Below are 27,851 nucleotides of genomic sequence, written 5' to 3'. Positions count from 1 at the left end.
TTGTCCTAAGCGTCATTTGAAATTGGAAGGAAAAATGCAAAATTACACTCACTAGATTTTAGGTATTACTTTTACTTCTACATCCTTTAACAAGAGCATGGTCATGCTGCCTCCTAGGAACTGAAACACTGTAAATTGTTGAGTACACAAAAACAGGAAGCTTTCGACACTTGACAATGACACTTTAGAGAACTGTGCTGAAACGTTTAATACAAAATACATAAATATAGCATCTGCAGGTGGTGCCGAAGGCAGAAAATATTTGTACAGATACAAGTAATGCAAATACACACACATACAGTACACAAAAAAATACACAGTGATGTTGAAAAAGTAAGCAGACATTCTTAAATATCGAATTGCCTCTCAAAATCCCTCGGAAACATGATTAAATACAATCAACTGTTTATCCTTGGTTAAATGCATTTCCCTGTCTGAATGGAACATATTCAATTGAAAGAATTCAAGTGATCCATAAAAAGGACCCTTACTGCTAAGGCATTATATTCTACCACTTACTGCCATTATGTACCCTTATTACATATATATCTTTTTCTTTTTAATAGTATGCATGTAGGGTAGCTCAAGGGCATAAAGTAGCAAGAAAACAAAAATACTAGTCCTGATAAACCACAGATGAATTTCTCACCAAAAAAAAAATTACCTGTAAAGTCCGTAATCTCGGCAATGCCGCTCACTATCCCTATAGTGAATCCTAAAGCAGCAGATGATAAAGACAGCACCTTCATGCATAAAAACACAAAGTAGGCCGTCTAGCTGGTGCCAGCTAGTTTTGAAGAATATGTATTTTTATGCGAGACAAAGCGCAGCTTGTGCTTTATGTGACAAAACCTAGGCCCGTAAACATACTTTTGCCAAGTTTTGCAGAATACGATAAGAAATGCATTATTCAGACGACTGATATATAAAGCGTTCAAACCAAAATAAATGTGAAGGTGTGAAAGTGTGCAAATTCCTTTTGGTATCTACATTGTTAAAATCAACAAAAGAACTTTTTATTTTTGACACGGTTAAGCTAAATAGGCATAGATTAGCAAACACGCTGGCAACTAAATTCAGCGCTCAATCAAGCTGATTAACGTTTTAGTTCAATTCATCAACACCATAAATAGAACGTAAACCCAGTGACTCTGCTCTGTAGTATTGATTGCGCAGATGTTTTAACGCGTTTCATAATCCCTCAAAAACCTGTCAATCGTCTCAGGAGGTAACTCTTACCTAGACGTCTTCATCACAACCTCTCTCTCATATAAATAGAAACTTTAAGAACCGTTCAAGAAGGTAAACGTCATAGTTGTACGCGCTTTTCAAAAACTATAATTGCAAAGCACTAAAAGAATGAGACGAGTTCTTGTGGGTGTTTTATAGTTGCAGAGTATTAGAGTAATGCTCTATTGTACTTAACAGCTGTGTTGCGTGTGAATATTTTATGCGGGCACTGTCCTGAAGGCGCTCCAGGCATGGAAACAGCGTGTAAAGCAGTGAGGTTCGTTGCCTTTGCGCACCAGGCGCAGCTTCCTCGGGTGCTCTGCATCCTTGGACCTCATGTGCTGAATATAGACCTGAAGATCGAAACAAAGATGAGACGGAGAATAAAAATAAAAATAAGGTGACTGAAGTTGTAATGAATCATCCTGAAGGACACGCTTAAGGTAGATAAACTGAGAGTCTTACCTGACAAGCCTTTAGACTCAGTTTGATCTCCACTTGGCTTGTCTGGGTGCCAACCCACATGTACACCTGTAAAACACACACAAGCCATCAGGCACAACTTCCACTGAGCCTTTGTCCAAAAGTTTACATATAAGTAAGCACATACTTCTTTTCCATTGTCCAGGAGCATGATGTCATCATCAGCCAAATCATCCTGACAGAAGTCAGAGCATTTCTCTGATATAGAAAAGTAGCCTTTCTCGTTGGAGCACCTGCAGGTTAACGGCATAGACAGAGATAACATATGACCAAACAAGCAATAGTAAAATGTCTGAAATAGAAATGTATTTAAATTACTAACCTAAAAAGTCTGGCATATTTCATGTATTCTGCATCTTCATCGTACGGTTTCTGTGAGCCGATGCCAACCCAGAAGAAGTTTTCTGGTTCCTCTCCCTCATTTATTACCTGTAAAAAGCAATAATCTTGTTCTGTAATGAATGCAAAATATTTTCTCTAAACTCAATACTAATAAACGCCCCTCATGTGTACCTGCTTGCTGTAGGTATCATCAAACATGGAGTTCATGATATCCTCTGCCAGCTTAGCCTCGTCTGGGTCTGCTGCTCTGCCAACCCAGGTATACACGATACCCTGGTTGTCCGTACTCTCAAATGGCACCTACAAAGAAGAGTGGAAAACAATCAACTACAGTTTGTGTCACAGGCATAACTATCAGAGCCACACAAAGGTTCATGTCTTTTAAATAGTATATTATTTTGATTGTTACAGTTAATTTACAAATGTACAATGTACAAAGGCTTAATAATAAACATAGGGACAGAAAGCTTTGCCCTTTGGACACCTGAGCATCACACATAATATTTGTTTTTTCCCCAAACTGTTACCACAAAGACTGAAGCAAACAATTATATAGAATGTGTTTGTGTACTGTGGCATTACTATTTCACTTCACTGGAACTAAAAGTCTCAAACTTGTTCCATCATGACAATGTCCCTGTGCACAAAGAGAGCTCCTTGAAGACATGATTTGAGAAGGTTGATATGGAAGAACTCACTCTGAGCTTTTACTGAACAACCTGTCAAAATTTTGCATACGGTCAAACCAGTACAATTTCTTCCACTCGCATTCGATAGGCCTTTTTCGGTAGCACATAGACTGATCACATGATACCATCAATTTGCACACAAACAGTGCAGTAGTTCTGAGGAATCCCGGAGTCCCACTCTCTTGTTTTCTACTGACTTGCGACTTGCTTGTGTAAATTTTCATCCAAATTAAGTCGTTATGACCTATCTGGGCTGCATCATACATCCAACTCCATCTCTGACGCAGATATGTTTATAAACAAAGGATACTAACGAAGGACTTCCTGCATCTTCTCAAACAGTGTTTCAGCTGAGGGAATTTTAATGAGGTTTCATCTGACTACTGTTCAAGATGTTTTAAAAAAGCATCACTTTAGAAACAGGTAACGTGAGAGAAAAAAAAAAATCATAAACCCAGACATGCTAGCAACATGCCATTTAGTACAAATACACAGAACATTACCTTCAGTATGAAGCAGAACTCAGAGTTAAGGTTACTGGAGTCGGTTGAAATCTGGATAGTTCTATGGAAAAAAAGAGGAGAAATCAGCATGTTAGTCTTATAATATTAAACAACTATTAAAAGATTTTGACATGTGTATTATATAGAATGACAACCTGGTACAGAGTGCACTGCCATTTGTCCGGATATGGTACAGACTGGGCTGCACATTGTCCACCTTAAGCTTTCTCTTTCCTTTGTGGACAATAAACTTCCTCTTGAAGTGTGACAAGAACTTGAGGTTCTCCTGCTGCTGGGTCATCCGCACAACCTGGAGGAGGTACACCATGAAAATTCTAGCATTCTGGACCACTTTTTATCCAACAGACACAAACAAATTAAATTGATTAATCATTCATTTAAATTAAATTAAATTGTACCTCCAGTTTGCCAGGGAAAAGGCTCTCAAACTTCTTCTGCAAACTGAATGTGAAGGTAAGCCAGCCCATGTTGGAAGCCTCACGACCTTGCCAGAAGTAAACCACACACTGGAAGTCTTCTTCAGGTTGCTTGTCCTCATCTTCTCCATCTCCTTCTTCACCCTTTCCTTTTTCTTTATCTTTGTCCTCCTCGTACTCAACCGGCACCCAGTATCTGCAAAGCAACACACAAATGAATGTCAGTCTGCATTTTTAAATAAATGAAAGAAATGTAGTTCACATTGCTTCCATACACACAAACTCAGCAAAGTCTGCCTTGGCTGAAAGCTACCACAATGGTTGACATTTTGAATAACTGAACTATTTCAGTATTTCAACCTGTCCATATATTTCTGGAAAACATTTCATGTGCTTGCAAGAAATGCATGCACAATAGCAGTACGGTAATATACTGTCGCCTCACAACAAACAAACTAATAGGAATATGGGATTTCTTATAGAGTCTAGGTAACTGGAGCTAAAGTGATTAACAATAGATTCAACTAAGAGAACTGAAAATGAGAGGCAATCCCTTTTCCATATGATCAGCCATCCAAGTGCCACTTACCTGCAGAGAAACACATAGCAGTCTTGTGTGTAGAAGTGACCAAACTCCTCTTCTGGCAGCCGGGCAAACTTTTTACCTTCCAAAACGAATCCCTCCATACCATCCAGGTCCTCATTCCATTCTTCCATCATCTGTTCAGCCTGTATAATGATTAAAGAAGAAGTCACAGGGAAGACATTAAAAACAATATCACATCTATTAAACCAGCATAAATTAAAACATGATCAGACAAATAAATCTGCATATTTAACAATTCTTAATTATGTTAACTGTGTAAAGACAGACTAAACAAGTATAAAACAAAGCCAATTTGTTGGAAAAATCCTAGTATACCGTAATCAATATAATCAATCCTGATAAAGTACAAAATACATAATGTTAAGATGACAATCTAATCATCTCATCACATCCCTGAAGCTATTTTACTGCTTGATGTTGAGTAGTGATGTGCATCATGAATTAGTATTTTACTCCAAAAAATGATCTCTGTCTTAGGCATAATTTGACATTTAAACTGTTTGTATGGTTATAAGAGTAAATAATTTATTTATTTTCCCCATTTTCTCTCCAGTTTAGCCAATTCCTGGCCAGTTCCCGCCTATTAGCCAGCTGTTCAGTATGATAATACAGAATGAGGGCTAACATGCTCCCTCAGAGACACACAAAGCCAGCCAAACTCATATTTTCAAATTCCATCACATGGCAACCGGACACTAATCTGTCTTCTTCCACATATAGCTTACAATGTTCTGATTAACAGGAAACGGAGACATTATCCCCCTCCCACCCAGAGAGCATGACTAGCTGTCCTCATTAGGACTCCTGGCCACGGATGGTTGTGGCACCATCGGGATTTGAACTTTGGATGATAGGTTAGTTTTCCTGTTGGGCCACTCCGGGGATTGTTCAAACATAATTTTAAACATGACAAGTGCATGCAAAAGCCTGTGTATGGGAGACAATTCAAAATCAAAGCTTACTTGATAAAATGAATTACATATTGCATAGAAACCTCACCTCAGATAGGGGCATAGGTGGCTGCCTGGGCAGGAAGAGTGCAGTCAGGTCAGCCTTCATCTGGTTCTTTTGCTCAGCATCCTTCTTCACCTTTCCAGACAGGCCATCGCTCTGCTTAACGCTCTCTGCATTCCTGGTGTAGTCTACCTTCAACACGTCGTCCCAGTTCTTAAACTTGGATTTGAAGACCTAGTAAGAAAAACAGACAGGGAAAAACATTTTTACCTATGTTACACACAATAGTCATGTCAGATGGATAGAAAGCACTGGAAAAGGAGCAACCTTAAAAGACGGTTAAAAGAATTTAACTAGAGGCTTCGGATAAAGTGAGTGTCTGCATTTCAAAGTGTGTCTAACCTGGCACTCGGTACCCTCCAGGTTGCGGATGACCACGGCGTGTTTTGGTCGATGGAGCATGCTGCACAGCTCCTGGCCTAATTTCAGTGCAGCGGCCCTAACGAGTCGAGGCGACTTGCGTCCAATCCAAATGAACACTTCAGACCAACAATCCAGTATATATACACCTTTAGTGTCGAGAAGGCTTTGGAGCTGCAACATCAGTTCGGACATCAGTTCGGATTAGTGCATTCACAAAAAAGCGTGAAAAAAATTGTTGTGCAATACGTGGCATTAACTACATCACATACCAGTCTGAGTTCTGGAAGCACATCAAGTTTGAGTTTGTTCTTATGCTCAACTGAAAGCTTGTAGTTGATTTGAGGGAGTTCAAGATAACCCAAACCCAGACCAACCTAGAACAAAAAACATCAGTTTCCACATGCTCTCGTTTCACTGCGTTATCAATCTAACGTAAGGAGAGAAAAACAGATATCTACCTTGTAGAGTTTAGGTCGAACTGGAGAAAAGTCATCTGGAACATGTTTCTTGATTTCTTCCGGTTGTCCACCGAGAATTTCCCAAAACTCAGGAGGTTCCTGATTCTGCATCAATGAAGTGATCTCTGATTTGCCCTTCCTTTCATTCTTGTTTATCTTCTCTGCAAATAATCTTTAGATCCCAACGAGAGAACATCAGGTTAGAGTTAAATCAACAGGAAAAGTCTTAGCAGTCCACACCTAAAAAATCTCTACATACCTGGCTTTGGTAGTGCCGCTGAGGGTGGCATTGGATCCTCGCCACACAAATATTTCAAGGCCAGCATCCAGCAAGAAAACAAACCTTATAAAAGGGAGCGCTGTTTTAATGCTTTTGAGATTACCAAACGTTGTATGCATCTTTGCATACTATGAGATATCTTGGAACTTACCGAGGATCAAGAGAGGCTGCCTTTAGAGGCACAGACTCCAGTTTGATGTTCTTCTTCCCATATACACGATAAAGTCTGTCCAACAGGGGAAAAAAAGAAGAAAGAAACATAAATATATCTGTATCTGTAACAGAAGCAAGCTATAGTGGTTACTTTTTTCCAGTTGTGTTTAATACCTTGTTGAGTATTGTGTATCCTCCACCGTGTAGAATCCACTGGCACTTCCTCCTTCTATGTAGGAAATTTCAGAGTCAAAAACCTAAAGGAATAAAGAGCAGAGATTATAAAGGAGATATAGTTTAAACAGAAGCTACAAAACTCATCAAACTGTGACCTTGATACTTTCTTTCACAGCTTTTTTTTTTTTATAGCAGGTCCCACAGGAACCCAGTTACAACTCACACCTCTAGCTATTTTGATGACGTTCATCTCAAGACATTACAAAAATAAATGAAATGCACATGTTCTACTAACCGCAGTAAATTCTTCACTTTCGTCTCCCATTTCCTCTCGGATGGTTCTACACTCGGCGCCCAAGTAATTGCGAAGATTAACAGCATGGATTGCAGAGCCTGCTTTCTTATCCAAGGTGGCTTCCTGACCAATCCAGTAATAGATCTGCCAAGTTAAAGCTCCGTTCTCATCTAACAGAGTCTGAAAATAGGGATGAAAATATTAAAAACAAGCCGACTGTATAAAAGGCAAAGAATAAAATAATTACGAAAATTCAGACACATGAGCCAAAAACAAAAAAACAAAATGGAAATGAATTTTACCTTCAGAATAATGTAACAGTCTGCCTCATAGAACTTTCCATGGAAAGCTTCATCCACCTGAACAGGCAAGAAGTTCTCTATTTGCCACACAGAGACTCCAGGAACCTGACCCGCATCTTCCATAAAGATCTCTGAATAGTCAAGTGGAGGCTTCTCGAGGTTCTTATCCCAGCGTTTGGACTTCAGGTCAGAGTATTTCAGATCACCGTTCTCCTGATGATACAGGACAGAATTATGGCTCTTGTGTAGTACAACATCTACATTTCATTTTTTTGAAGCAACTCAACCACAAACTCAAACCACACATATTGTCTCACCTGAATAGATTTATTCTTCTCCTGGGCTACATCAGACATGCCTTTCAGCACCTGTTTCGCTTGGTCATCCTGTGTGGAATCCTTACGACGCCTTAACCTCATCTTTCTGGCCATTGGATCTCTTGGACTATTTCCTATATAAGGATTATATTCAAAAATGCACTGTAACACTTATGTGGACTTAAATATAAAATAAAATATAATTTTATAGACATCATTCCTGTAACTTTATATGTGAATTTCACTAGAACAAAACAAAACAACAGGCGTTGTACTGTACCTCCACCAGCTGCAGCCACAGTAGCTGGTGATGCACCAGCCAATCGCAACTGGTTCTGCAAAGAGAAGTCTATGTTGTACCATTCGGCTCCCCTGTCCACGGGTTTGGGTGGCATAACAAGGTTTGGATTTTCACGAACGTCCAGAACCTACGTTAAAATATTAACATGAGTACTGAAATGAAATGAAATGTATTTAGCCGCGTCATTGTTAAAAACATTTTTAAAACTTACATCTAAATCCGTGAGGAAATGGATAGCCTCAGGTAATGTCACAAGCCTGTTCTTGTTCAAAACCAGTTTCTTTAGTTTTGAGCACCTGAAATACATATGCAGATAGAAAAACATATATATAGATTAATACACTTTGAAATTACAAATCAAAAATAAAGTACAATGCAAAGGTTTAGTAAAAATTCATGTCCACACTGTTAGTAATGGGAATTTACAGGGGAAAAAAAATCCCACAAACCCCTTTATTAGTAAATGACTTCCTACCTGCAGAGCCCCTCTGGAATAAGCTCCAGATTATTATTGGCTGCCATGAACTCCACCAGGTTGGACAGCTTCCCAACACCAGATGGCACTCCATCAAAATCAAGCTTGTTTGTGTTCAAATACAGCTTCTTCAATTTGGATAGCTTGCAAATTGCAGACTGCAAAAAGATAGTTGGTAAGGATCAGTATTCTCATCTCCAAAATATGACACAACTGAATGAGGTGTTTGCATGACTGTAGGGGTTACTTTATTTAGAGAAGGCAAATGTGGCTAGAAATCATCCATTTCAACAAAGCAGGATACAATGATTTCAGGTTTTAATCATATGGACCTGGTCTTAAATGACTGGTGCTGTAAACTTGGATCAGATATAGATTTTGCTTATTAGGAAGGAACTTTTGTGGATAAGATGAGACAATACTGCTCTGCAGGTTGCTTTGCCGCTCATGATTATGTCCTCACTCTCAACCTGTATTGTGGTCCATGTAGACATGGACGCCAAACTGACAGATAGCTAGACATATCCGATATTTGAAACAAAAACCAGCATGAAAGTACTCACGGGCAACGATGCGAGCTGGTTCCTGGACAGGTTCAGAGTCTCTAACTGGGTCCACTGATCTATACACAGTGACAGCTCTGAGATCTGATTACTACTCAGATTAATTCGCTTTAAACTGGCCAAGGAGTATAGGCATTCCGGCACCCGGGTCAGATCGTTGCAGGACAGATCCACATCTGTGAATAAAATGATTGTTAAATTCCAAACAAATCTACCTCTATTTTTTAATTCACATATAAAAGCCTATTTATTGTCATTACACAGTGTTAGTAACACTGGCTTTACTTTTATTACCTGCTAAATGAGTGAGGCCTTCAAGACTGGTTGGCATGTTACTTTGAGTGCGTTGAGTATTTCTTAAATGAAGAGTCTGAAGGGCTACCATTGCTGGAAGTTGTCTGTTAAAACATGAAACAAACCCAAAGTAAATATTCGCAGGAACCTTATCAGCAGCTGAGAAAAACAATGAGGTCTATATATCTCTCTCTCTCACACTGCAACACAGCCTCACCTTAACTGTGCGTGCATAAGCGGATTATTGTTGAGAATGAGCGTCTGAAGATGAACCAGACGCCTCATCTGAGGGGGAAGGCTGTCCAACTTATTGTCACTCAGATCCAGATAGAGTAGATCAGTTAGGTTAATGAACAGCTGATTTGGTATGTTGTCAATGCTGAAAAAGCAAGAATGAGGAAAGAAGGTAAGACTAATTCAGATCCAGGTACAGCATATTAGTTAAAGTGTTATCAGAATGTCACAGCCACAAACAAACAAACACATCAGTACACAGCTCTACCTGTTATGGCTGAGGTTAAGGACCAGCATGTTTCTAGATCTCTCCAGATCCCTTGGAATTTCAGTCAGTTGATTGAAGCTCAGGTCCTGCAAAATGGTCAGTATGAATTTGTGAGCTCATGATGGTATGGTAAGAAGATTACTCATCATTACTCATTGTTTAATGAGCCTGATCTGGGTTAATAATGAAAAGAAAAATCAGTGCATATACAAAAACCCCTTCAACATACCAGTACTGAGAGGTCTTCCAGATTAAAAATATCATCTGGAACTCCTGAGTTCTTGAGGTTGTTTGCCCTGGCAACTACTGCCTGAAAAATAAAATAAATACATATATAAGTGACAAATTACATAGTCACAGATGCAGTCATAAGATTTGTTCTGTAAATGAAATAACATTATAATGATTATAAAGTGAGTTACCCTTAGGTTCGGAAGGCTCGAGAGCTCTCCATGTAGCGTTGTTAGACTGTTGTGGCTCACTGACAAATGCTCCTGATTTTGAAATATCAGAGAAGAAAGAAACATTCAATTGGTATGTGCATGTGTAAAAGTTTGCAAAAGCAATCAATACTCTAAATCAGGTATATGCAGATATAATCTGTCTAAATGTTTATAAAAATGTTTATAAAAATCTTTCATTCATGGCAAATACAGTTTTTGTTTCATAGTAGTGCTTCACATGAACACTTTTGATTAGTGGCATGGAAAAGATGTCTGTTTTTATTTTCCTTCCTTCCTTACTGTTTTTGTCATATATTCACTAATCAGATCAGACAAGGCAAATAAAATAAAATATCTATGAAATTCCAGTAAAGCTTGGCTAGCCCTGTAGTTAACCTCTGGTCTAACAAGGTGCATTTAGTTCAATTATTGTCATCAATTCAAGTGATTGGATAAGTTGCCCCAAAAGATACAGAAGTCAAGTTTGATTATGTTAAAGTCGTTGAACTATGATCAGTTTTTTGGTCCTCTGAAACACTTTGCTGGGTCTGCCAGTTTAGGTTGTAGTTGCATTAAGGTTATGTTTACTTTCAGTTCATTTTTCAATTTACTTTCAGCAATGAAAAAAAATAATGGGTGTGTTAACTTTGTCATGCTGATAAAAATCAACAAAACCGGTTGCTTGTCCATAATTCACAAACTTTCGCATCCGACTGTATAACGTTAAGAAACTCTCACCAGTTTCTGGAGAGAGGAAAGTTCTTCTGGAAGATAACAGATCCCAGTTCTGTTGAGTTTCAGCCATCGCAAACTGGTCATAGATTTAACATGTTCAGGAAAGTAGCCTCCCTGTAGAAATAGCACAAAACATACAGATACATCAGTCACAGACATCACTAATCAGGCACAAAAATATAGAGTTTACAATGTACACTTCCTGTTTATATACAATTTATCAGTGTCTACTAAACGAGACACCATTTCAGATAACCAGTAAGCCTTTAGTATAGTAAAGTCCTGATATTTTAATACACAGGAAAGGCAAAACCTCAACAAGTCATTCTCAGGAAAGAATTTACTCTAATAACTATAAACACATTCAGCTAGCTAGATTTTACCTGGTCAAGAATAATAACAAGTTTATTGTCTATATACTATGGTGTGAGTGATGTCTGTAAAGAAGCGTCCACGTTATAAATGAAATAAACAGCTGGCATAGCTGACATGCTAACCAACTTAGCTTCCTAGCTAGCTAACGTCAGCTATCCGGCTACGCAACAAAATGTCAATTTTAAACGAAATACAGGGTTAATTCACTGATTAAACCATACCCAAAGAAAACAGTAAACATACCCGAATAACAGCCCAGGTTAATATCTATTTTTTTTACGAGTAGTTAACTTTACATAGCACAAACTGTCATATTGACAAGTTGCTACGCTTTAGCGAGCTAACGCCCAGTGAATTGTTCCTCATGGCTGACATAGAGCAAAATACAGCGGTCAGGTTTATTCTGTTCTGACAGCCAGCGTTAGAGAGGAGTGTTTGTTAAAATGACAATACAGTGAAATAGTTACTTACCTTAAAATCATTCCCACTTAAGTCTACCCCCCTGATAAAGGGGAGAACTCCGGTGGCAGCCATTTCTAATTCAGGATGCAGCAGTCAGTCTGTGTGTCTATTTCTGGGTAGATGGAGTGTGTGTGTGTGTGTGTGTGTCGCCGTCGCCCCACCCTCCCTCTCTCTGAGTCCACAAGTTTACTCAACCTTAAAGGAAAAGCAAACCCTAAACCCACATTCAGTAATGCACTACATTGCCAAAAGTATGTGGACACTCACAATAACTGTGACACTCGTATGTGGCTTTTCCTCAAGCTGCTGCTGTAGTGTAAAATTTCCCATCACTATAACTAAAGGCCCAGACCTGTTCCAGCATGACAATGCCCTTGTGCACAAAGCAAACTCCACGAAGACATGCTTTTAGAAGGCTGGAGTAGCTCTTATTGCTCTTCGCACTGTACCTCACTCCTTCGGATCCACTAGCACTGCTCGATTGGTCCCACCATCTCTCAGGGTAAGAGGTAGCTATAAATCTAGACTCTTGGTGGTGGACCAAGATGGTGGAATGAACTTCACCTAGATGTCTGAACAGCCGAGTCACTGACTGTCTTCAAATGACAGATGAAGACCTACCTCTTCCTGAAACACTTAAACTATATATATATATATATATATATATATATATATATATATATATATATATATATATATATATATATATATATATATATGTAAATGAGTAGAAGAACCTACACCTCATCTTCAGGATGAACTAGAACTCCGACTGCACCCCAGGTATCCTTGGTAAACATCAGTGCCTGACCTATTTCTTTTGCCCTACAGCCATGCCCCAAAATCTTGTAGAAAGCCTTTCAGAAGAGCAGAGATTACTATAACAGCAAAGTGGACTAAATCTGGAATGGGATGTTCAACAAGCACATACACCGATCAAGCATAACATTATAAGCAGTGAGAGGTGACGTGAATGACACTGATGATCTCCTCATCATGGCACCTGTTAGTGGGTGGGATATATTAGACAACAAGTGAACACTTTGTCCTCAAAGTTGATGTGTTAGAAGCAGGAAAAATGGAGAAGCATAGACTTGTGGGGTGTTCCCAGTCTGCAGTGGTCAGTATCTATCAAAAGTGGTCCATGGAAGGAACAGTGGTGAACCAGCGACAGGATCATGGGCGGCCAAGGCTCACTGACGCACGTAGGGAGCGAAGGCTGGCCTGTGTGATCTGATCTAACAGACGAGGTACTGTTGCTCAAACTGCTGAAGAAGTTAATGCTGGTTCTGATAGAAAGGTGTCAGAATACACAGTGCATGATGGGTCAGGGCTGTTTTAGCAGCAAAAGGGGGATCAACACAATATTAGGTAGGTGGTCATAATGTTATACCTGATCGGTGTGTGTATGTGATAGTATAGGTGTAAAACCTTTAGTGTATTTGTGTAGTTGAGTTCAGTTATTGTGGCGTTAAGTCAGTGGTTGGTGCTGTATTTTCATTATTTCTGTTAGAGGATAGTTACAATGCAGTTTAATGAAAGACATTTTCATATGGCTTAACACATCACTGTTTACATTCACATTTATGGCTTTCGGCAGACAGCCTTATCCAGAGTGGCTTATAGAAGTCTCTGTTAATGGACACATCCTGATACTGATTCACAAGGTCATGGACTAAAAACTCTGTTCGGGAGGTAATATATAAAGAATACCACACAAACTACAATTATTTTAGAATTAAAAACGGTCTCAGAATTTAATTAATAAAATTAATCCCTTATTCCACTGAAGATCACAGTGGTTATGGATATCATGCATGTCATTCAGGATTTTAAATTAAAATTGTTTCTTGGCTTGAACTAGAAGCAGAACTGCTTCACGTATGTCACATTTTCAAGCATTTACAATATCTCTTCTTTAATTAAGACCACTACATCTACAGTTGATATTTTTTTATCACAGTGCCACTAAGTGACCACAGTATCTTAAAAATCTGATCTATAACTAAATCATCGTTTTTAGTTTAGTGCACAGGAGTGGGACACCCCTCAAAATCATTGAATGTAGGTGTTGATTTTCAGGGGTTGGGCTTAGCCCCTTGGATGAGCGAGTCAGTCTCCGCTCAAATTCATCCCAAAGGTGTTCTATCGGGTTGAGGGCAGGACTCTGTGCAGGCCAGTCAAGTTCCTCCACACCAAACTCACTCATCCATGTCTTTATGGGCCTTGCTTTGTGCACTGGTGTGCAGTCATGTTGGAACAGGAAGGGGTCATCCCCAAACACAAAGTTGGGAGCATGAAATTGTCCAAAGTGTCTTGGTATACTGAAGCATTAAGAGTTCCTTTCACTGGAACTAAGGGGCCAAGCCCAAACCCTGAAATCAATGATTTGGAGGGAGGTCCCAAAACTTTTGGCCATATAAGTGTATTTAGTAAGTCAATTTCAGTCAGTTATGTTTATTTACTTTAACTAAACTACCAGCGTTCCTAACATTAGTTAAGTTAAGTGAGCTGCTACTGGTTGATAAGCACACTGAAGAGAAAGAAGCACCACATGATTCTCCATCTTCCTTTCTTAATCTTTGTCATTTTCACCATTTATTTCTATTTTTTGCAATTGCGTTTTATCAATTCCGTATCACATCAGTAATGAACACCTCCAGGTATTTAACAGCACTCACTTAGATCAAGTCTTTCAAATCTGTGTTAGATTTAATCAAAAAGGAATATCATACAAAGCAAGCATCAAATATATTACGGCTGATAAACAGAAGATTAATCTCATCACATCCCTTCAGGATTAAGCCAACTGAAGGATTTTGTAGTTCAGAAAGCATTGAGATTACAATCATCAGCCACAATAAAGTACCTGATTAATGTTTATCAGCAGAGGTATGATAATGAAAAATGAAAGAAAACAAAGACACCGTTCTTAAAAATGAAAACTTTTATTTTGCAAATGTGATTATTGTTTTTAGACAATAAAATATTACAAATGATAACAAAAACTCATTTATTTAACAGTATATACATAGTCAATCATCTCCCATTTGCTGCTGTCTCACCGGGCCTGAGGACAGGTGACGCGTGTGTGGCCTGGCTGATGGCAAATTCCACAAGTCCTTGGTCTTTTAGGAGCAGACGATTTGCTCGAAGAGCCTTCATTCTTCTTACTAGAAGCCCAATTACTGTTGTTTCCTCTGCCATTCCCTACAGCAGCTGTGGAAGTGACAGGAAAATAATAAGTACAAATTATTATGATGAGGAATCCTAACTTTAGCACCTATAATGCTGGCTGCTTTTATGGTATTTATTTTTTGTCCTGAGTAAAGCATAATCATTTGATGCAACAGGAGCAAACAATGAAATTAGCCTTCATATGTCATTCCTTTAATCTTTCTGTGTGACTGATTCCATACAACAATCTAATATACACTGATCAGCCATAACATTATGACCACCTGCCTAATATTATGTTGGTCCCCCTTGTGCTGCTAAAACAGCCCTGACCCGTCAAGGCATGGACTCCACTAGATCCCTGAAGGTGTGCTGTGGGATCTGGCACCAAAATGTTAGCAGCAGATTCTTTAAGTTGCGAGGTGGGGTCTCCATGGATTGGACATGTTTGTTTAGCACTTTTGATAGATACTGACCACTGCAGACCGGGAACACCCTACAAGAGCTGCAGTTTTGGAGATGCTCTGATCCAGTGGTCTAGCCATCACAATTTGGCCCTTGTCAAACTCACTAAAATCCTTATGCTTATCCATTTTCCTGCTTCTAACACATCAACTTTGAGGACAAAATATTCACTTGCTACCTGATATATCCCACCCACTAACAGGTGCCATGATGAGGAGATCATCAGTCTTATTCAGTTCACCTATTATGGCTGATCCGGTGTAAAATATAATTCAAGTCTTCGTGTCTTCACTCATTTTTGTTTTGGGTCTAACACTAATTTCATGTTCAGGGGGATTAGTGAGTATATAAATTAAGCACAATTTTTTTTTTTACCTTTATTTTGTATATATGATTAGAAAAAGAGTGATGCCCAATTTCTGTACTACTGATGAATGCAACATAAATCATAACATGCACTGTGATTAGATATATTTTTTAAAGAGGAATATTCACTTACTGGGCGCAACGTTCTCATCTACCCACTGAAAGAAGCCACACTGCTGATCCCGCGGTTTGCTGCAGGTGAGGAACACTCTGCCTTTGTTTGGTCCATCTTTCATGACTGTCCTTGTGACTGCAGGTATGTTACATTTGCACATACTCTCCTCACCACCTCCCCCTGATCCTCTGCTGCCTTGCCTCTGCTGAGATGTATTTACAAAGCCAAGAGAAGGTCTGGAAAGTTGAGAGCTAGTGCCCGGTTGTCCTGTTGACCCGATCCACCCGGTTGACCCAGGCTGGTCATTCTGCTGTCCGCCCCACAGGAAGAAGTCACAGTTCCCCGTATTGCACTTGTAGAACTGACGACCTTGGTTGGGACCTTCTTTACGCACCGTGAGAAGAAGAGCATCCTGGCTACAGTTACACACAACATTGTTCTGGACAGACTGTGATGACTGCATGGACCATGCCGGTGTATTGTTGAGAGATGGTCTGTTCTCAGATCTGGACTGAAACGCTGGATTAGTTACTGGACGATGTATTGTTGAACTGCGATTAACCTGAGTGCTGGAATCTCCTCCTCCTCCTCCACGGAGATACTTCAAATTCAGGACCTCTCTCAGAGTCTCATCGCAGCCACCAATACACCCGACAAACTCGAGAGGCATCCCTGGAGGTAGACTTCCCCTCTTGAACTTGAACTTCAGCCTGGAGACAAATCAAGAAAGACGCAGGGTGTGTTGGGTACTCTTTTGTCATACATGACTCACATTACTCTTAGAGTTACAGAAAAGGAACTATAGTTTTTTTCCTTCTTTTTTTTCTTACATGTGGACAGGATGTGGGTGACACGATGGACAGACGCCATCATCTCTGCTGACCTCCAGCACTGTATCTGGAAACCACACAGCTGCCTTACAGCTTGGGTAGCCCGTGCATGACAGAAATTTCCTACAGAAGTCAAGCAGTGTGACAAGAAAGGAAATAACACAATGAGCAAAGATAGAAACATGCTGAGCTCACATGTAGTTAGAATTTAGCCTCACTTTATAAATGTTATAGCTGAATTCTTGAACAGGAAGCTGTTGATTTACAAGAGTTTCTGTCATTTAAATGACATGTTTATATCAATGCACTAAAATCACTTCTATACTAATATCTCAATCACAGACTTGTATGACGCACACAATTACATAATCTAAGGCTAATAATAAGTGGACAAACAAATGTATAACCACTGATGTGGGCAAGCTTGCAGGAAGCAAACCTCAAGTTATCGCTTATAGAAAGGTGTCAGAAATATTCAGACACAGGAGAATCTTCAGATCGAGAGAAGTTTGAGTTTGAGGCGTAAGAAATAACAGGAACTGCCTTGTCTCACAGATGTTCAACAAGTTAAAGAGAACTGATTAAACCGCCTGAAGGGTTGTTCATTAAAAAAATTAAAAATTGCAATTACTGCTGTGGTATAAGAGGAATAAACACTTGTAGTTATTAGATTCGTTTCCTATCTCAGCACAGCCTGTGCTTTATTCTAAACTTGCTTGTTACTGCATAATGCCTTACGCTGTGCTGTCCTTCTTCTTCTTCAAAACCATGTCTCGGCTGCACTGCGGACATTTCCGCACCGGTAGTGGCATCTCTAACTCCTGTTCTTCTTGCTCTGTATACTCACGGGCCTGGCCTAAATAGTTAGACAGAGCCTCATCCAACCTGAAGAACAAAATAAATAGTTTTGTTAAATACTGTGTGGGGGAAATAGCACAGACTCTAATCATTCCTGAAAAAGTAAGGGTTATTTGTTAAACAAGGTTCTTGACTCTCTTGATGAATAAAATCCAGACCTCTTCAACATCTTTTGCTTTTTCTTTTTTTTTTTTTTTAACTTTCCAGAAGTTTGTGTTCAGTTTTGACACTAATCACCTGCAAAAAACACATCAAGCACATCACACAGGGAAACTGCTGTGTTTAATTGTTGTAAGCATCTCTGGGACTAAAACCAACTCTCTTGGTCCTCTCTCACATCACAGAGAAAGCAACAAGCTTTCCCATCCTCCTTTCATTTCATAAACTGAGTTTATAACACTTTAACTAACTCTTCCAGGTCAGGAAATAAAATAAATTTTATATTTCTATACTTTTCCACACTTCCTAACCATGAATTCTGCAAAGTCACAATCACATGAAGACCAGTATGAACTTACTTCTTTGCCTTCCTGACTGATTCTATGAAAACGCTCTTGTACTTCGCTACATGATGTCTGAGAACAGATGCCTTGTCCTTTCTCCCTTCAGACACCAGCTTCAGGTCTGCCTCCAGCTCCGCCCTCAGGTCCGGCTTAGACATTTCGTAGCCCATGGAATTGTACCCTGAAATTGTACCAGTTTCACTTTATTAACAACAGTCAACACATTCACAATTTTTTAACAGAAAAGTATAATATTTACTGCAAGAAACATCACCATCAATAGAGTAATATGACAAGATTGTTTTTATTAGTGCTGCTAGTATCAAACCTATTATTTTTGTTACATTTTCGTGACATTTTGTACTATAGTATGTACTTTCTCTTGTAAAAATTTCTCAGACACTAAAGCACCTATAGTACATAGTCTGTGTCAATATACACCAATCAGCCATAACATTATGACCACCTGCCTAATATTGTGTTGGTCCTCCTTTTGCAGCCAAAATAGCCTGCGCTCCCCATGCTCATCATTTATATACACTGATCAGCCATAACATTATGACCACTGACAGGTGCCGTGAATGACACTGATTATCTCCTCATCATGGCACCTGTTAGTGGGTGGGATATATTAGGCAGCAAGTGAACATTTTGTCCTCAAAGTTGATGTGCTAGAAGCAGGAAAAATGGGCAAGCGTAAGGATTTGAGCGAATTTGACGAAGGGCCAAATTGTGTTCACCACTGTTCCTTCCTTGGACCACTTTTGATAGATACTGACCACTGCAGACCGGGAACACCCCACAAGAGCTGCAGTTTTGGAGATGCTCTGATCCAGTCGTCTAGCCTTCACAATTTGGCCCTTCGTCAAATTCACTCAAATCCTTACGCTTGCCCATTTTTCCTGCTTCTAACACATCAACTTTGAGGACAAAATGTTCACTTGCTGCCTAATATATCCCACCCACTAACAGGTTCCATGATGAGGAGATCATCAGTGTCATTCACGTCATCTGTCAGTGGTCATAATTTTATGGCTGATCAGTGTATATAAATCCAAAATGGAGATGCGTTGTTTTTCCCCTTTACCAATTACAGGTTTGTTCACATGCACAGATCAAGGAAAAAAGTAGCATCCTGATTATAAACTAATTACAAGGCTAAAAAAACATGTCTTTCTCAAATTGACTGAAACTTGGTAAAGCCTTTAATCTGACATTGTAGTTTGCTATTTATTGACCACCTCAGGAAATAAAATAATGTTCAGACTATTCATGATTTAAACATACTAAATGACTGCAGGTTTGAGTTTCTGTACCTTCTACAAGACCCATGCCAAGCTCCCCAGGAAGGAACCTTTGATCATCCGTCAGACCCACATACATACGACTCTTGATGGTCTCGATGTGTTCGGCGTGTGTTGCGTCTGTGCCTAAAAAACAAAGCAATCGGTTGTTTTGGTTTTCCTCCTTTAAAATAGGCGTCAAAAACTCATCCTTATTAGCTTAATATTATACCAATGCCATGCTTCTCCATGAGAGAAATTAAGTCAGCCTCAGTGAGGAGTTGAGGTGGACTGGTCTGACCTTCCACCATCTCAATAGCGGTTGGCTGAAATGTTGTTTCAGGTGTGTATAACGGTATAACCTGCACAACAACAACAAAAACATATCTCTGCTTGAGCATGACAATATTCTTTAGTGATGAATTAATTTTTGAAACATCCTACTGGCAACATTACCTTATTGTACCACTTGTCGTATGGATAAACATCCAGATAGTTACGAGCAATAATTGTCAGTCCACTCGCAGAAAATTTCTCCTCAGCAATGTCAATTTCTACAGTCACCTCCTGGCCCTGAGCATCCTTAGAGCAACAGGCCAGAAAGTGACGGACGATAAACTCGTACAAACGTTTCTCATTTCCCTGTACAAGACAAAATTATATAAGAAAAATCATACAAGTTCATTTATAAAAAGAAGCCATTCAAACATCAATTCAGATAAAGGAACCACTTCCAGAAAGATTTGTTGATTTAATTGCTTAGTGTTTATGTATGTCATATTTTTAAGGTGAAAGCCACCTGTAAATTATTTGTGTATTTGGTCGGGTGAATGGGAGGATGGGCCTGGTCAGATTTGTTTCCGTTTCGTGGTGTCGGCCCACCGCTTTCCAGAATGCCTTGAGCAAAAGCCCCCCATTCACTGTCCTGAGTCTGCTGCTCAACAAGCGGGACCAAGTTCAGGTTCTTCGGAAACATGTTGGTCTCGGTACGAGGGTAACTGATAAAGCTGGAATAAACAATAAACATTAGTTTCAGGGCTTAGAAGGAGAAGTAGAAGAAGAAGGAGGAAGAAGAATTATAATACCAGACTGCGGTAAAAATTAGTTTATGGAACTCATACCCTTGTGTGTACAGCTTCTCGGCTACTCTCATGGTCTCTTTAGCACTTATCTTCAATTTTCTTGAAGCCAGTTTTTCAAGTTCCTGTGTAAAAAAACAATGCATGTTATATATACACACACCGATCAGGCATGACATTCTGAGCAGTGACAGGCAACCTGAATAAGACTATAAGATTATTAAGGGCAAGCGTAAGGATTTGAGCGAGTTTGACAAGGACCAAATATAGTATCTATCAAAAGTGGTCCAAGGAAGGAACAGTGGTGAACCGGAGACAGGGTCATGGGCAGCCAAGGCTCATTGAAACACGTGAGGAGTGAAGGCTGGCCCGTGTGATCAGATCCAACAGACGAGCTACTGTTGCTCAAATTGCTGAAGAAGTTAATGCTGGTTCTGATAGAAAGATGTCAGAATACACAGTGCATGACGGGTAAGGGCTGTTTTGGCAGCAAAAGGGGGATCAACACAATATTAAGCAGGTGGTCATAATGTTATGTCTTGTCAAAGTCACTCAGATCTTTACACTTACCCATATTTCCTAAATCAAACACATCACCTTCGAGAACTGACCGTTTGTTTGCTGTCTAATATATCCCACCCCTTATAAGATAATCAACGTTATCAACAACAAACCACCTGTCCATGGTTTTAATGTTCTGGCTGATATATGTTTATACTTATCATAAAACAAATTTTAAATCAGAGGCTTTCATTTAGGTTTTAATACAATTAAATATACAGACTTCTGACTCATAGTGTACATTATTATTAATAAAAAGTTTTTCACGGTGTCTGAAAAATGAAATTTACAGTAAGATGCATCGTATAAAACAAGAATATTAAAATAATTTTAAAAAAAGCTTTGTATCAGTTCACCAGAATAAATAATTTATTTGACAAATAATGCAAGAATAAAGTATTAAAAAACCTACCACAGTGTCGAGCGGTAACGGACGCCATTTACTTTTTGGTTTACTCGTTACAGACATCACTCTTGCTACAGGATCCTGAGAAAATATGACCAGTGAACATACACAAGTGTCTTGATCTACACTTCACTCTTACTTATAGTTAGTTATAATTCTGAATATATTTCTAACTATAAATATTCCCTTAAGAATAAATCAGGTAATGGACGTTGCTTACCTCCATGCACAAGTGGTAAATCACAAGACAGGCCGTGTGGTTAAAGAGACGATGCCTTTTCCAGCTGAATTCCACCGATTCCTCTTCGTTAGGCTCATGGACCACTGATGGAAAACACAAAAGCGAACAATGTCCACTTAGTGTCACGGTTTATAGCTGTTTAATCGTCAGTGTATTTTTTTTTTATGATATTACCTCCCCATCTCCTACACTATACACAGATCAGGCATAACATTATGATCACTGACATGTGAAGTGAATAACACTGATGATCTCCTCATCATGGCGCCTGTTAGTGGGTGGGATATATTAGGCAGCAAGTGAACATTTTGTCCTCAAAGTTGATGTGTTAAAAGCAGGAAAAATGGACAAGCGTAAGGATTTGAGCGAGTTTGACAAGGGCCAAATTGTGATGGCTAGACGACTGAATCAGAGCTTCTCCAAAACTGCAGCTCTTGTGGGGTGTTCCTGGTCTGCAGTGGTCAGTATCTATCAAAAGTATCCTTTAGGTTCTGTAAGTCCTTTAAGTTGCAAGGTGGGGCCTCATCTTACAGGACTTAAAGGATCTGCTGCTAACATCTTGGTGCCAGATACCACAGCACACCTTCAGGGATCTTGTGGAGTTCATGCCTCGACAGGTCAGGGCTGTTTTGGCAGCAAAAGCGGGACCAACACAATATAGGGCAGGTGGTCATAATGTTATGGGTTTTTAATACTTTTAGTCTGTGACTCTTAGTCTTTTGAAATAGTATCAGGATTTATTTACTGATATTATAATGATATATTGATATTATAAGCCATTATGGATAAGATCATCTGCCAAATGACAAATGTAAATATATTTCCCTAAAGGTTCATTTAGAAAGAAATGCACACTATGAGAAAACTATAAATTTTATTATAGTATAGTAAACATGTACACTATATGACCAAAAGTGTGGAGACTTTATATGTGCTTAGTCAACTGTTAGAATAATCCCCACTCTTCTCTCCTGTGAAGGTTTTTCCACTAGATGTTGGAGCGTGACTGTGGGGATTAGTGATCATCCGGCTACAAGAGCATTAGTGAGATCAGACACCGATGTTGTAAGAGTGAGGAGGTCTGGGGTTCAGTCGGTGTTCCAGTTCATCCCAAAGGTGTTCAGTGGGGTTGAGTCAGAGTCAGGGCTCAGTGCAGGACACTCCAGTTCTTCCACTCCAACCTTCTCAAACCATTATCATGGAGCTCAGGGAATTTTGTGGAAACAATTTTTGATGACGTCCGACAAATGTGTGTGATGGTCAGATGTCTGCATACTTTTGGCCGTATGTATATTTATGATGGAGACAATTAAAATGTGTACCTTTAATTTTAAAGAAGATCTCGGGGATGAACGCTTGAATAGCTTTAAATCTCTCCACCACAAAGCCCAGGGTAGGAAACTGACAGCTCCCGTAACTGATCAGCTGATCAGATAGAGACTCTGGGAAGATCTTTTGTAAGCGTAATGTCTGGAACCTTGTAAACGCCGCTCCTGGAAAACAGCAGAAAAACAACTGCCTGATTTGAACAAACAAATTTTAACAAACAAATAAAAAAGTGCATACAGATAATCCCACTTACCGATGCGGAGATCGAGTTCTTGCCTGACATCCACAGCATCACTGACGTTGATGTCCGGCTCAGTCAGAGTCTCGCAGGCTCTCCTAATGGAAGTTGGAGTGATCTCAGAGAAGCGAGCACGGAACACCTGAATATTTTGCTTGACTAGAACAGAACAGAGTCAGTGTCAGTGCCACAAATTACAACTATTAATAAAAAGCTGAAAATATAAAACAAAACAAAAAAAAATCACCAGCTTTGCAGACGTCGATGATCTCGAAGCCGATGTTTTCTCCCTCGCGATCACAATCAGTCCAGATGACCAGAGCCTGGCACTGCCTGGCCTCTCTCTCCAAAGTCCTCTATGAGATGAGCACAGTCTTATTTAAAAAGATGTTGCTTCCAAAAATTGTGCATCTTATCAGGAAAAAAGACATACCTTAATTTGCACAAAGTTTTCAGGACAATACTTTTCCACTTCAGCATCAAACAGCAAGACTGGATTACAGCTGTGCCTGTTACAATTACACAACATATATGAGAACTTTTATATCTTAGCTGAAACCTTTAGAGACAAACACAACATGTCACCTGTTAGGTTTCACAGCTGATCGAATTTAACAATCACAGCCACATGAGACACAAACCAAGATTCGTAAAACACTATTCATAATCACAAAGTCTAGGTTTTAAAATGTTTACTATCTGGAGATTAAACATGGCAATCGAACATCTTTATTCCCCAACACAATGCGACGTGTGCATAAAAAAAAATCACAGACGGGTATGTGTGTGACTAAAATGATCATTTTTGTGGAAAAACAGTAAGTCGTTCTGTGTGTAATGCTTTCAGAGGAGGCCTGAGAATATTTATTGTGGTGTTCGGGTAAACTAAGAAATTTCTCCAGAACCTGATGGAAATATAATTCTGTTCAAATAAAAACTTACACTGTCTATTTCATAAGGTTTATACACCAATCAGCCACAACTTTATGACCACCTGCTTAATATTGTGTTGGACCCCCTGACCCGTCCTGCACTGTGTATTCTGACACCTTTCTATCAGAACCAGCATTAACATCTTCAGCATTCTGAGCAACAGTAGCTCGTCTGTTGGATCGGATCACACGGGCCAGCCTTCGCTCCTCACGTGCATCAATGAGCCTTGACCGTCCATGACCCTGTCTCCGGTTCACCACTGTTCCTTCCTTGGACCACTTTTGATAGATACTGACCACTGCAGACCGGGAACACCCCACAAGAGCTGCAGTTTTGGAGATGCTCTGATCCAGTGGTCTAGCCATCACAATTTGGACCTTTGTCAAACTCTCTCAAATCCTTACACTTGTCCATTTTTCCTGCTTCTAACACATCAACTTTGAGGACAAAATGTTCACTTGCTGCCTAATATATCCCACCCACTAACAGGCGCCATGATGAGGAGATTATCAGTCTTATTCACGTCACCTCTCACTGCTTATAATGTTATGTTTGCTCGGTGTATGCTTTACACATATCTATTTAACATATCTATTTCATTCAGTCAAAGTTATTTTGGTTTGATTAGCTTTCTTTATCCAGAAATCATGCAAACGTTTACACTCGACTGTAAACAGACTTTATTTTTACACTCATGAAGCTGTTATAAAACAAATCATAAGGACTCACCATTTCTGAAAAGGAGCTTTGAATTCAAGACCTAAAAGGTGTCCAGACACAGACGTCATGCACACAGTAACATTCTGTAATGAAATAAACAGAGAGAGAGAAATAGAATAAGACAGAGAGAGAGAGAGAGAGAGAGAGAGAGAGAGGATGAGACAGACAGAGAGAGAGAGAGAGAGAGAGAGAGAGAGAGAGAAATAAAGGATGAGACAGACAGAGAGAGAGAGAGAGAGAGAGAGAGAGAGAGAGAGAGAGAAATAAAGGATGAGACAGAGTGTGTGTGTGTGAGAGAGAGAGAGAGAGAGAGAGAGAGAAAGGATGAGAGACAGAGAGAGAGAGAGAGAGAAATAAAGGATGAGACAGAGAGTGTGTGTGTGTGTGTGAGAGAGAGAGAGAGAGAGAGAGAGAGAGAGAGAGAGAGAGAAATAAAGGATGAGACAGAGAGTGTGTGTGTGTGTGTGAGAGAGACAGAGAGAGAGAGAGAGAGAGAGAGAGAGAGAGAGAGAGAGAAAGGATGAGACAGACAGAGAGAGAGAGAGAGAGAGAGAGAGAGAGAGAAATAAAGGATGAGACAGAGAGTGTGTGTGTGTGTGTGTGAGAGAGACAGAGAGAGAGAGAGAGAGAGAGAGAGAAAGGATGAGACAGAGAGAGTGTGAGAGTGTGTGAGAGAGAGAGAGAGAGAGAGAGAGAGAGAGAGAGAAATAAAGGATGAGAGAGAGAGAGAGAGAGAGAGAGAGAGAGAGAGAGAGAGAGAGAGAAATAAAGGATGAGACAGAGAGTGTGTGTGTGTGTGTGAGAGAGACAGAGAGAGAGAGAGAGAGAGAGAGAGAGAGAGAGAGAGGGAGAGAGAAAGGATGAGACAGAGAGAGTGTGAGTGTGTGAGAGAGAGAGAGAGAGAGAGAGAGAGAGAGAGAGAAATAAAGGATGAGTCAGAGAGAGTGTGTGTGTGTGAGAGAGAGAGAGAGAGAGAGAGAGAGAGAAAGGATGAGACAGACAGAGAGAGAGAGAGAGAGAGAGAGAGAGAGAGAGAGAAATAAAGGATGAGACAGAGAGTGTGTGTGTGTGTGTGAGAGAGACAGAGAGAGAGAGAGAGAGAGAGAGAGAGAGGGAGAGAGAAAGGATGAGACAGAGAGAGTGTGAGAGTGTGTGAGAGAGAGAGAGAGAGAGAGAGAGAGAAATAAAGGATGAGTCAGAGAGAGTGTGTGTGTGTGAGAGAGAGAGAGAGAGAGAGAGAGAGAGAGAGAGAGAGGGAGAGAGAAAGGATGAGACAGAGAGAGTGTGAGAGTGTGTGAGAGAGAGAGAGAGAGAGAGAGAGAGAGAGAGAGAAATAAAGGATGAGTCAGAGAGAGTGTGTGTGTGTGAGAGAGAGAGAGAGAGAGAGAGAGAGAGAGAGAGAGAGAGAGAAAGGATGAGACAGAGAGAGTGTGAGAGAGAGAGAGAAACAAAGGATGGGACAGAGAGAGTGTGAGAGAGAGAGAGAAACAAAGGATGGGACAGAGAGAGTGTGAGAGAGAGAGAGAAACAAAGGATGGGACAGAGAGAGTGTGTGTGTGAGAGAGAGAGAGAGAGAGAGAGAGAGAGAGAGAGAAATGAAGGATGAGACAGAGAGTGTGTGTGTGTGTGTGTGAGAGAGAGAGAGAGAGAGAGAGAGAAATAAAGGATGAGACAGAGAGTGTGTGTGTGTGTGTGAGAGAGAGAGAGAGAGAGAGAGAGAGAGAGAGAAATAAAGGATGAGACAGAGAGTGTGTGTGTGTGAGAGAGAGAGAGAGAGAGAGAGAGAGAGAGAGAGAGAGAAATAAAGGATGAGACAGAGAGTGTGTGTGTGTGAGAGAGAGAGAGAGAGAGAGAGAGAGAGAGAGAGAGAGAAAGAAATAAAGGATGAGACAGAGAGTGTGTGTGTGAGAGAGAGAGAGAGAGAGAGAGAGAGAGAGAGAGAGAGAGAGAGAGATTGAGATTAGACTGGTCTGAACAGCTGATTCCTGTACCTGTGTGACTGTAGATGACGGAGCACTTACCTGTCCAAAGAGATTATATTCATACTCGTATATCTTGTTGTAGACTGAGTATCCTTCTCTCTGTAAAGTAAACACACACTTGGTGAGCATGTCATCATAAGCACCAGGGTCCAGTGGTCATTATCATGACAGTAACAGACACACTCACTCTTCTGGACCTGCCACTGGACATGATCTCTGCGATGCCTTTGGCTGCATCGTTTTTCTCAGCGACGCAAAGCACCTTCTTAATCTGAGTTCTTCTGATCATACTACAGGATATGGAGCGACAACCACAACTCTGAGCTGCCAGTCGAGATAATAACCTTCCAATAAGGACCATCACCACCATCTACAGAGCTGCTGCGCGAGACGGCGCGTGCTCGAACAGGCCATGGCGGAGAGTCTGCATCAAAACAAGGGCACTTTGTTGTCACTGTAGCGGGCTAGCTAACAACGGAACAAAGTTCGAGTAAAAGCAACTGCTAGAATGAAACTTTCCATAAAGTAGACGGAGAACTATGGAATATATTGAAGAGTTTAAAAACATCAGTGTGTGTATCAAAGGTGATGAAATGTTTTCAGGAATGTTGCAGAAGTGTTATCGAGAACTTTCCAAATTCGGCGCCTGCCTCAAACTGTCGTAAAACTGCAGTACAAAACGTGTTTCCGGTACAGATCGAGTAGTGACAGTTTATCAAATATACTACTTTATTAAGATCGAGACAAGACCATATAGCCTCGTTTGATGTTCTATAAAAGTGTAAAAGGCTTGTCATTTGCATTCAAACAATATATTTATTTGTATTTAAATTATTTACACCCAACCGTACGCGCCATTCTGACGTAGGGGGGCGTACCGGAAGACGTACTCCGGTTATCTGATCTTCACACACCATGCAGCGATTTTTTGGCATGGATATGATATTTGAATCATGTGAACTAGC

The 27,851-nt window shown here is 40.0% G+C and overlaps 2 protein-coding genes across 2 annotated transcripts; both read right to left on the bottom strand.

The window, feature by feature from the left end:
* Positions 1 to 190: 190 nt before the first annotated feature.
* On the bottom strand, positions 191 to 11,968 carry flii (FLII actin remodeling protein). Its single transcript, XM_058378014.1, has 30 exons — positions 11,810 to 11,968; positions 10,967 to 11,077; positions 10,208 to 10,279; positions 10,015 to 10,095; positions 9,786 to 9,871; positions 9,501 to 9,662; positions 9,284 to 9,387; positions 8,990 to 9,165; positions 8,427 to 8,584; positions 8,163 to 8,247; positions 7,931 to 8,078; positions 7,651 to 7,784; positions 7,334 to 7,546; positions 7,032 to 7,211; positions 6,734 to 6,816; positions 6,558 to 6,632; positions 6,386 to 6,469; positions 6,127 to 6,298; positions 5,938 to 6,042; positions 5,648 to 5,839; positions 5,291 to 5,479; positions 4,274 to 4,413; positions 3,667 to 3,880; positions 3,403 to 3,557; positions 3,248 to 3,308; positions 2,227 to 2,355; positions 2,036 to 2,142; positions 1,841 to 1,946; positions 1,696 to 1,761; positions 191 to 1,583 (listed from the first exon to the last, which is right to left on the bottom strand). The coding sequence occupies exons 1-30, from the start codon at positions 11,870 to 11,872 to the stop codon at positions 1,449 to 1,451; spliced, it is 3,786 nt and encodes a 1,261-aa protein (XP_058233997.1). The 5' UTR covers positions 11,873 to 11,968; the 3' UTR covers positions 191 to 1,448.
* A 2,806-nt stretch (positions 11,969 to 14,774) lies between these two features.
* top3a (DNA topoisomerase III alpha) lies at positions 14,775 to 27,694 on the bottom strand. Its single transcript, XM_058377815.1, has 19 exons — positions 27,074 to 27,694; positions 26,926 to 26,985; positions 24,914 to 24,987; positions 23,685 to 23,760; positions 23,499 to 23,607; positions 23,267 to 23,410; positions 23,007 to 23,177; positions 21,664 to 21,767; positions 21,450 to 21,524; positions 20,519 to 20,601; positions 20,197 to 20,404; positions 19,854 to 20,039; positions 19,630 to 19,759; positions 19,431 to 19,544; positions 18,130 to 18,295; positions 17,492 to 17,638; positions 16,754 to 16,876; positions 15,942 to 16,633; positions 14,775 to 15,019 (listed from the first exon to the last, which is right to left on the bottom strand). Exons 1-19 carry the CDS (start codon positions 27,254 to 27,256, stop codon positions 14,862 to 14,864), a joined length of 3,003 nt encoding a protein of 1,000 aa, XP_058233798.1. The 5' UTR covers positions 27,257 to 27,694; the 3' UTR covers positions 14,775 to 14,861.
* Positions 27,695 to 27,851: the final 157 nt, after the last annotated feature.

The sequence above is a fragment of the Hemibagrus wyckioides genome, linkage group LG24 (assembly GCF_019097595.1).
Source record: "Hemibagrus wyckioides isolate EC202008001 linkage group LG24, SWU_Hwy_1.0, whole genome shotgun sequence".
Classification (NCBI taxonomy): domain Eukaryota; kingdom Metazoa; phylum Chordata; class Actinopteri; order Siluriformes; family Bagridae; genus Hemibagrus; species Hemibagrus wyckioides.
Note: the sequence above shows the minus strand (reverse complement) of the source record. Positions and strands in the feature narration are given on the sequence as shown.